The 10,366-nt window shown below is 55.7% G+C and overlaps 1 protein-coding gene and 1 long non-coding RNA gene across 3 annotated transcripts in view; one reads left to right on the forward strand and one right to left on the reverse strand.

The window, feature by feature from the left end:
• LOC117286890 overlaps positions 1–5,497 on the forward strand; it is a 6,623-nt gene extending 1,126 nt beyond the window's left edge. The window contains exon 2 of one of the 2 annotated variants that reach the window (XR_004518036.1): positions 266–5,497. This is a non-coding gene — a long non-coding RNA (uncharacterized LOC117286890). The remainder of the gene's footprint in view (positions 1–265) is intronic. The other variant, XR_004518037.1, reaches the window with a different exon arrangement.
• Napsa (napsin A aspartic peptidase) lies at positions 2,514–9,877 on the reverse strand. The gene is made up of 9 exons (XM_010640670.3): positions 9,686–9,877; positions 5,850–5,991; positions 5,648–5,771; positions 5,270–5,388; positions 4,849–5,048; positions 3,670–3,792; positions 3,448–3,592; positions 2,990–3,088; positions 2,514–2,830 (listed from the first exon to the last, which is right to left on the reverse strand). Exons 1-9 carry the CDS (start codon positions 9,760–9,762, stop codon positions 2,603–2,605), a joined length of 1,257 nt encoding a protein of 418 aa, XP_010638972.3. The 5' UTR covers positions 9,763–9,877; the 3' UTR covers positions 2,514–2,602.
• Positions 9,878–10,366: the final 489 nt, after the last annotated feature.

Raw genomic sequence — 10,366 nt, forward strand, 5'->3', positions numbered from 1 at the left:
GGAGTGAAGGGGGAGGGTCAGAGCTCTGCCGGGCGCCCGGCTAGGTCCCTGGCCCACCGCCTCCCGCTGCAGGTGTGCAGCTGGTTCGTATCGCCCACCCCACCCCCGCTCCTGTGCCTTGTCTCTCGGTGTTCCTTTCTCTCTCCGATCTCTAAGTGTTTGTCTCGCCCCTGAGTCTGTGCCCCTCTTTTCTAGGTCCCTGCTGTCCCTGTGGGTCTCTGAACCTCTCTCCCTTTTTCTGAGTCTCTGTACCTTTTCTCTCTAGGGCTCAGTCTCCTTTCCGCGGCTGTGACTTCATACCCTCCCCTTAGTCTTTTTGGGGGAGTCTTTGGGCGCCCACTCCGCAGTGCGCCAGTCACTCAGAACTCTGCCTCGCCAGTCTCTGCTCTTTCATCCGGCCTGGCTGCCCCTTCAGAGATCCCGGTCCCTTCCTGGGCCTGTCTTCCCTCTTAGCTTTTCGTCTCTGGGTGGCCTCCCTGTCCTGGGTCACTCTCCCTCCTGGTGTCTGTCCCCTCTTTGTCTCTGTGTTTTACTCCCTCAAGGTTCTGCCCATTCACCTGGGTCGCTGACTCCCCGCCCCTTTCCTCTCCCTGCAGGCCGATCCTTGCCCTCTTTCCAGCCATCTCCCACCCTCTTTCTGGATCTCATCATTCTTTTCCTCTGTCCCCTCCCTGAGTCTTCCCCATGTCTCTCCCTTTCTAGATGTCTCTTTCTGGATGCCCCCTTCTCTCAGGGCGCCCCGCCCCTCACACCCTGATCTAACCCCCATCCTGGCCTGGACTCCAGGCTGAGTCACTGCAGGGAGTTGGAGAAGTGGGGCCTGACCTGCAGGCCAAGGTGGTGGTGCCGTCACTCCCCAGACTCAGGCTCTCCCAGCACCTCAGTCCAGGGTCTGTGACCCTCGTGCAGCCCTCATACCTCTGATGGGACCCACCATGGCCAAGAAAAGATCTGGGCACCACAGCTCTGTGCCCCAAATTCTGGTGTGCCCCAGGCAGAAGCAGGCGATCCAGAGGTGAGAGACGGGGTAAGGGCTGAGTGAGGCTTGCAGGCCATTTGGGGGCGGGGTGGAGGCTGGAGCTGGGATAGGGCCGGGCAGGGACCTGAGCCAGCCACCTCCCCTAAAGCACGCCCCCTGCTTCCCCCTGTTTAACTGCAGCCATGTAGGAGATCAAGGGACCGAATCAGCATTTTAGTAGAGGTCAGATGGTATAGATAAAGTGGGGGTTTGGTAAGGAGAAAGGATCTGGAAAGGGGAGACCACGGGATGAGATTTGGGATTAGAAGCCACGGAGGGAGGGAGAGCCCTCCAACGGGGGGTAGTAATAGGACGGTGAGGGCTCCCTGGGCCCAAAATTTAGACGCTGTCACCCTTATGGCCTTGTGGGACCTCTTCAGGCTACATGGGGGATCTATGAGTCCGGAGTCCCCACCTGTCTTTTAGAAGGGACTTCGGGGGTCAAGATGGGCCCTGAGTTTCTGGGACATGGGCTCCATGCTTAGCAACAGACACCAGGAGAGGAAAGGCTAATCCTGTCCACGTCCAATCCTTCCTTGTCCCTGCTCCTCCCAATCCATCCTTTCTCAGGTGCTCAAAGCACAGAATTCCTCAAAGCTCCAAAGTCCCACCTCCACCATCTCCAAGACTCCTTTCCAATCCTCCTTACCCACTTCCCCAGAGTCCGGCACCTGGGGATGGGTCTTCTCTGATTTTAACGACCTCTATTCTCATTGGTTCCAAATCCAGGAAAGGGAGACCCTTGATCCCCGAGACCTCCAAATACCTCGGTGCCCCAAAGCTTAGAACTGAGGGGGAATCGCTCCGCTGTCATTTTTGGGTCCCATCTCCCAGTCCCCGCTTCCATAAGTGGGATTCGAGTCCTTTTACGCCCGCGGACCTGAACCTCCGCTCCCCCCCCCACTGTACTCACCCCTAGTCGAGGCGAGGCGGGGTTGGGGGTATCCCGGCACTGGCGGTTGGGGGAGGGGTGGCCCAGCCCCGGCAGCTCTGGGCAGCGACCGGCTGCGGGGGGGCAGTGACATCACCGCCGGAGGAGGGGCTGCCCTCGCTCCCCCTTACCCCGGGGCTTCAAGCTCCGCCTTTATGGCAGACCCAGGGCCCCAGAATCCAAAGGGGCGAGAAAGGGAACCGGAGACGAGACCAGCAGAAACGGCATCCCCTCTCCTTAAAACAAGGGTTGGGAAATCTTTCACCCATTTCAGCGCCCCCCCACTGCCACCTGTCGCTGTGGTCGTGACCTGTCGCCTCCTACGCTTGTTGTGGCTACTACCGCCCTCGCCAGAGCGTGGAAAGGTGCGGACTACAACATCCGGCGTGCTCCGCGGTCCGGGCGCCTTTGTGTGGAGGCAGAGAACGCCAGGGGTTTTATGGGATTCGTAGTATAAGACACAGGCTCCCTTCCATTATTGTGAGCCTTACAGAACAGGAACCTCTGGTGAACTGAACACCAATTTTTTTTTTCTCTCTCCAAAAAAAATGCACTTAAGAGACCCAGGTAGATGAATTCAATGGGAATCTCGGATCTTTCCCTGGATGTTGAACCTCCGCGATCCCGTGGTGCACGTGTGTCTCGCTGGGGCATCAATCGGAGAATTGCGCCCGCGCGGTCCCGCCCCCTCTCTGCTCTGTTCGGGGAACGCGAGCGCGCGCCAGGCCCACTCGGGCTCCGCTGCTCGTGCTCCCGCGGTCAAAGACCGCCACGTAGGCCCCTAAGAAGACGTCGCCGAAGATCCAGAGGGGTCCTGCAGGCGGAGGCATATCCAAGGCCTGGAAGCCGGACAAGCAGAGGCGGAAGCCACCCAGAGAAATCTACAAGGCGCCAAGACAGGACCACAGGGTGTCAGTAACGCTCTTCCAGCTGCCTCTTCCCTTCCAGCCACCGCTTCGCCCCGCCCTGGTAGGCACACCCGGCTCCACCCTCAGCCCAGCGCACGCCGTGCTGCTGACGTCATCGTGATGGTCCCTCACCTGCATGACGTAGTCCTGGGCCGTGAGGTTAAACCAGACACCCCCGAGGAGGAAGGAGACTGGGGGTAGCGTTGGGATTTTGGAGCACAGAATGAAATGCTGGAATGAAGAGGAACAAGTAAAGATGGGCAATTCTTGCTCCGCTCAAATCCCTCTCTGGCTCCCCAGTGCCATCAGGCACTATCTGTTTTGGGCAGCTAGATATCCGGGTCTTATGTGGACAGGCTTGTCGCCTAAGCTTCTTCACCCAGGCCTAAATAAACCTATCGGCTCAACTCCTCCCCGCTCCCCCAGATCACCTGGGTAGCCATGGCAGCGTCCAGCCCCACCACCTCAGAGGTCCGATTCCGTCTGCCCCTGGCTACCTCCTGGCTACCTGCTTCCCACCCTGGAGACCGAGGGGCCCTCCCACTGCCTGCCCAGCCCACGCCCACACCCTCCAGAAAATGGGTCCTGACCTCGCCAGTCAGCCAGGGAAGGGCCCCAATGGCCCTGTGCAGGGCCCGGATCTCCTCAGAGGGTCCCGTGATGAGGGACGTGCCTGTGTCGAAAATGGCCGCACAGCCCTGGACACAGAGAGTCAGCCCTGTGCCCACCTTCACTCTGCCAAGGGGAGGAGCGGCCATTAGTCAAGGCCCTAGGGCTCCAGAGCCCAGGACCCGGAAGGCCAGGCCACTCACTGGTCCATGTGGATCTGCCAGTAGGCTGGGACGGTGACCGGCAGGAAGGTGAGGGGCGCGACGTAGTGGGCGGGGTCTGCGCCGCCCAGGACCAGCTGGCCTCCATCAGCGCCTGCGAAGTCCCTGCAGAGGCAGAGTGCTGTAGGTGTTGCCGCCTTTCCCCTGCCGCCCAGGAGCGACCAGAGGTGGGACTTCGTGCCAAATGGGTGGTTTCTTAGTTCTAGGTGGGATGGTGGGGCTGGGAGCAAGGCAAGAAGAGAAATGCTGCCCCTCTCTCTCTCTACCCCCCTTCCTCCCTTTTATTATCATTTTATTCTGAGACGGGGTCTCAGGAAGTAACCCAAGGTGGCCTTGAACTAAGGAGCTGGGATTACAGGCCTGTGCCACCACGTCCAGGGGAAGTGGTGATTTTAACACCATTGGGGAAGGACTTTAGTGTGCTTTGGGACATCCTGAAGTGGGGATGCCACTGCCCCACCTGCCTGTGGACGGTAGAACCTTTGAGGGGAAAGTTCCTGAGCCAGATGTCCTTGTGCCTGGGTGGAGTATTGAGATTTAGAATCTTGGTGTGTGGCCAGGGTAGAAGGGGGCTGAGTGACTGACTTCCTGTGGGTGGTGAGACTCCCGAGTTGTGTGCCTAGGTCTCTAGAGAGGCGTTGGGCCTCCAGAGCCAGCAGGGAGTGATGGGGCCTGTGAAAAGGGAGGCGGGACCTGCAGCGTGGGCTGGGTGTCACGGTAACTGGGCGCAGGAATGCCTCTGTGGGTGATGGTCGGGGGGGCTTCCTGACGGTAAGGGTTTCTGAGCGTAAGAGTGGACTTCCCAGCAGCAGGCAGGACTCTGGGTTACAATGGGCAATTTCTGACTTCTGCTGAGTGTTCTTGAGTGGAACGTGAGATATCTTAAGGGTAAAGAGAGGGTTCCAAGTATTTAATTGGGCGGAGTGTGGAATTTCCTGTTTGGTTTTGAAGTGAGAAAGCACTGGGAACGGAAAGTTACTGTAGTGTGTCTTAAGTTGTCACTTAAGCTGTGAGGCTTCTGAGAGTTGGGGTGCTGTTATGTTGGCTAAGTGTTCTCCTGAAGGGAGAGTGAGGACTTCCAGAAAGGACGGTGGTGCCGCGCTGGACACTCCTGAAGGGTGGCAGAAGTCCTCCCTGGGGCCGGGCCTCTGCTCCCAGTACCTGTTGAGGTAGAAGGAGAAGACAGGCTTCTCCAGCAGTCCCTTCTCCACCAGGACATCCAGTGGGGGTGGAACTCTGTCCACGGCCAGAATGGGAAAGCCCAGGCCAAATATCCCGTCGAAGGAGGCAAAAGTAAAGACCAGGCTGGGCTCCCACAGGGCCTCCCCAAAAGTCACCGATGCATTGTTGATTCCCCCAATCTAGGAGTAGATTGAGATGCGGCGGTTACTTATGGGAAGACGTTACCCAGACAGCCCTGAGACTGAAACGTCTGGGGTTTAGAAGTCCCATCTGCCTCCCTCATTGAGAAGCCCCGCCCCTTACCAGGAGGCCCCGCCTCTCCAAGCCCCTCCCTAAACCGCCGGCGCTAGACCCTGGGGTTGTTCTAAATTGAGCCTTCCTGGGGCTGAAGGTCACGCACGGTCAGTTTGTCCTCACTCAGGATTCCGCTCAGCCGTCCGGTTCCGTATTGGATGGTGAATTTCGTCCCGTTGGGCCGAAAGGAGCTGGAGGCTTTGGAATCGTAACGGTGGTGGAACCCTAAAGGAGAAGAGCAGAGAGGTGTCAGGGCGAGATGGGAGTCTACCCCGTGCCTTCTGCTCCTTTCAGCTTCTTCGCTGTGAGGAAGTCCGAAGAAAATGGTCTTCCCAAAAGACACTGGGGAGGGGCCGGGGATTTAGCTCAGTGCTTCTGCCGCCGGCTTCGCAAGCGCCAAGGCCCTGAGTTCGATTCCCCGGTCCCCCCTCAAAAAAAAGACACGGGGAGCTGGGCGCACCCCCTGCACCCCCGTTCAGCTTACAGCAGGGCGCACTGAACAAGCGACACATCTTGGATGGGACCCAGAGGTTGGAAGAGCCAGTGTCAAAGACGACGGAGAAGTTTTGCGGGGGCGTTCCCAGGCCGATTTCCCCATAATACTGCATCTGATAGCGAAATAGGAGACAGGATAAGGAGTTTGCTTGCGGGCAGAAGGGTAGAGGCTGGGCCAGGAGGAGACTCACATTCATTAACTTGTTGAGAGGCACAAAGACAGGATTGTCCCTGTTGGGGGGTACCCCCAGCCCGGAAGGCCCTGCAGGCTGTGCCCAGGCCCGAAGTGGGTTCAGGATCCCCTGTGGCAGGTGGGCTCGGCGAAGCGGGACCCTGAAGGGAAGATGCTGACGGTTAGGGAGCCACCCTGCCTGGAGACTGAAGGACCGTCCCAGAGTCACAGGGCAGATTAGACGCTGCTGTCAGTACAGGAAATCTCTAAGGAGGTCCCAGGTAGCAGGAATTGCACCTGACACCCCAGGGAGAGAGGCTTTACAAATGCAAACTGGAACATCATCCCAAAGACTGCCCAGGGGCCCGGGATTTAGCTCAGTGTTTCAGCGCTTGCCTCAAAAGCACAAGGACCTGAGTTCAATCCCTGGTACCAAAAAAAAAAAAAAAAAAAAACAAAAAAACAACCAAAGACCTGCCTGGTATTCGGAAACCCTCAGTAAGCCGTCGTCCCCAAGGATTTGGCAGTCTCGGGTGGTTCCAGAGACCCCACTGTAAAACTTAGCCCTTGGAAAACATCCACGGTGCTCAACCCTTGCGTTTTTCTTCATGATGATAACTCCTTTCCCCACCACTGAGAGGGGAGCACCAAATCCTGACCTTGCTCTTTACCCTAAAATACATTCATTGTGCAAGGTTTCACGTGAAATCTAAAATTGTAAGAGTACTAGAAGCAAGTGAAATGTTTAACGCTGAAAAGAGGGAGGAGACCTTTCTAAGCATAGTGAGCAAGGGAAATTTAACCAAGTTAGTCAAGAAACTTGACCAAGGGGGAAATGCTGATAAGTGAGGATCTAAAAATGTAAACCTATATAGTCCTACACACATGCGTGCACGCGCACAAACACACACACACACACACACACACACACACACGATACATATGTGAAATAATTATACATTGTACACCAGTTAATGTTCCTAGCCGGCAGAGTTACGAATAAATAAGGGAGCCCAGTACTGTGAGACCATTCACCATGGGTCTCTTCACATTTCTGCAGCCTGGCATTGGTGGTGCATGTCTATAATCCCAGCACTCTGGAGGCTGAGGCAGGAGGATCTCTGTGAGTTCAAGACCAGCCTGGGCTACATAGTGAGTTCCAGGTCAGTCTCAACTACATAGTGAGACCGTGTCTCAAAAAAAAAAAAAAAAAAAAAAATCCACAGAGCCATCAGCTGCCTTCTCAAGGATTTTGTTATGTGATGAGTCCTGGGAAATGAGAGCAGAGATCAAAGGGCTGGCAGGCCATGGTGCATTGTAAAAGACGTGAGCCATGCTCGGTAGCACATTCTGTAACCTGAGCACTCTGGGAGGTTAAGGCAGAACTGCAAGTTTGAGCCTACCCTGCAGTTTAGCAGGTCAGTGAGACCCTGTCTTGACATTTAAACAGAACTGGGGGTGGTGTGAATGTCCTGGGTTCAATCTGCAGTACCACTGGAGGACAAGGAGGAAGAGGGTACAATAAACAAAGTGTAAACTCAAGAGCTCCTCTCCTCTAATGCCCTCCCTGCCTGGGAAGGTACCGCCTGGCCCTCAGCTGCAGATGAGCTCAGAAAAAGGACAGAAATGCTGATGTGTGGCTACTACAGTCCCTGGGAGTGATTAACTGCCCTTTGTCTCTAACCTGGGGGTCTCCTGTCTTCTTTGAGCAGCCAAGAAAATACAGCCAGTTAACTTCACAGTCCTGGCGGGGGCGGGCAGGTAGTTTGGGCAGAGACAGTTTCCAAACACAGTAAGGAGGTAAGGATCTTCACAGCCAGTCATGGAAAGAGATACAAATAGAGTGGGAAACCTTGTTTCACACCGCAAACTGGCAAGGAACTGCAAGTGCTCAGCAGGGAGTAGGGGCGTAGATTCGTGCAAACTGGCTGGAGGGTGGGTTGGCAAATATGTATCTAATACCTGAAAATAATACACAGCTTCCGTGTGTGCGTGCTTGCGCGCGCGTGTGTGTGTGGTGCTGAGGATCTAATGCATGCAAACCACAGCTCTACCACCGAGCTACACTCCTAGCCCACACCTTTATTTTTAATTGCAAATTTGATTTTTCTCAGCTCTGCGATTGGCTAATTCTTTCATTGCTTCCCAGGTAACCCATTAAGAGCAGGTATCTATCTTGCTGGGCATGGTGGAGCACGCCTGTAAACTGGGGAGGCTGAGGCAGGAGGATTGCTGCAAGTTTGAGGCCAATGTGGGCAACAGAGTTTAGGAGTTTCAGACCCTGCCTCAAAAAAAAAAAAAAAAAAAAAAAAAAAATCCAGGGATGTAGTTCAGTGGCTCAGTGTGAAGGTCCTGGGTTCAATTCCCAGTACAAGGCGCCAGAAAAATCCTAGGATACACCTTTTTACCCCAACAGTGCCATCTAGGAGTTTGTCTCCAAGAGGTGAGGGCAGGCAGGTATGTGGAGCCAAAGGCCAGCAGTGGGTTTGGCTCAGCTCTTCTAACATACACAGCAGAGTCTCATTCAACCCCTACAAAGGAGGGAGGAAGCCAGGCAAGGTGGCTCCCACCTGTAATCTGGGAGGCTGAGACAGGAGGGTCACAAATTCAAGCCCGGCCAGGGCAGCTCACCAAATTAGTGAGGCCCTGTCTCAAAATTTAAAAGAGACAGTGGAGAAGGAACGTAGCTCAGTGGAAAGGCTTTGGGATCAATCTCCAGTGTCAAAAAGGAGAGAAAAGGGGAAGTTTCTGTGCCAGTGGCTGTCAAAGCCTGGGTGTCAGGCCGAGTCCTTTCCTATGAAGGCCCCGCCGGCCTGCGGTCTCTGTCCCACCCGAACCTGGGGCGCAAGCGGGCCAGAGGGGGGGAGCACTGCAACCTTTGGACCTGGGACTACAGTTCAGTGCTCGCTGCTCTCCATCCATGACAGGTTGGCGCGGGCTGTTTTTGCGGCTCCCGGGCCCCTACCCCACCTTTGTCCCCCTGCGCTTCCCGGAGGACCCCTCCTCCATCGGGTGTTGGTGGGAGGCGCCCAGGGCTGTGATTCCCGCACTGTGGGAGGCTGAGGCAAGAGGATCTCAAGTTTCAGTCCCAGCGGGGCAACTTAGGGAGACTCTTACCTGTATTCAAATAAGTACAGGCGGGGGGGGGATTTAACTCAGTGGTTCCGGTGCCTGCCTCACAGGCGCAAGGACCTGAGTTCGATCCCCAGTACCAAAAACAAGAAGTAAAAAGGGCTTTAGCTCAGTGGTAGCGAACCTCTCCGTTAGATCTGGTTCCCAGTAAAGGGGGTGGGGCGGGTGTTTGCAGGATGTGAATCTGCCGCTGCAGTCCTGGTTTAACTGTCATAGATCCAGGTCTCCAAGAACTGGAGTGGGGTCTCAAGCCAGATCATCAAAGTTCAGGGTGAGGCCTCACACACACTAAAACTGCCTTGGGAGGGGGGTCTCCAGTCATGGGCTTCAGCATTGAGGAATCTTGGACTTAAAAGTGCAAAGTCATAAACCAGGTGTAGCGCATGCTGGTAATCCCAGCTACAGGGGAGGCTGAGGCGAGAGGATCTTAAACTCAAAGCCACCTTAGGCAACTTAATGAGGCCCTGTCATAAAATTAAAAAAGGCTAGGAATATGGCTCAGTGGTAGAGCGCCCCTGGGTCCCATCTCCAACACACACACACACACACACACACACCATTCAGGGTCTCCACAGCCCTCAGCAATGAGCTCCTAGTTTAGAAATCGGGGGCCTGAGGGAGGCACCGGGATCTGGCATCCACTGCACCAAAGTGAGAGACCCAGGCCTAAAGAGCAAGAGGTACAGAATCTTCCTGGGGGTCAGCGCGACCGGGGTCCCCTACCGGATCAGGGTGGCGGCCCCCGAGGGCTCCACAGTGAGCAGGGTCAGCAGCAGCGGCCACAGCGGTAGCGACGACATCTCTGGGAGCCAGGCTACTGGGGGAACCCTCTTCTCAGCCCTGCCCACACCGCACCCAGGTTTCGGGGTGACTCGGGGAGGGGCGAGGACAGGTCTCAGGCACAGAGCTGTGCTTGACTGCCCAGTAGAGGGGTGGGGGTGGCGGTCTCTCGGTGCCCGCCCCCCCGTTTAATCTCCTTTAAAAGAGAACTTTCACTTCACTTTTCTGAGACTCATTAACCACAAAAGTTTTCTTCACAAGTGAGGAGGCCAGGCAGCCCGGTCTGTGAAGGGTCGCGGGGGAGGGTGAGTTCTTCACACTGGGTCTCAGGCCCCACTAGCCCTGTTTTTTCGGGGGGTGGTGTTGACTTTTTACTTCTCTGGTACTGGGCATTAAACTCAAGGCCTTCCCGCTGAGCTGAATCCTTGTCCAGGCTGGGCTTGAACTCCTGGGCTGAAGGGATCTTCCTGCCTCAGCCTTCCAAGTACCTGCAACTACAGGAGAATATCACCATGCTGGGCCAGGACGCAAAAGTACATACAGCCCACAAACTATGAAAATAATCGATGGTATACGCCTATCCACGTGCCCATCCCTTCTCTCTGAGCAGGTCTCAGTTGTTAA

The sequence above is a fragment of the Fukomys damarensis genome, unplaced genomic scaffold (assembly GCF_012274545.1).
Source record: "Fukomys damarensis isolate Sample0158 unplaced genomic scaffold, DMR_v1.0_HiC HiC_scaffold_19, whole genome shotgun sequence".
Taxonomy (NCBI): domain Eukaryota; kingdom Metazoa; phylum Chordata; class Mammalia; order Rodentia; family Bathyergidae; genus Fukomys; species Fukomys damarensis.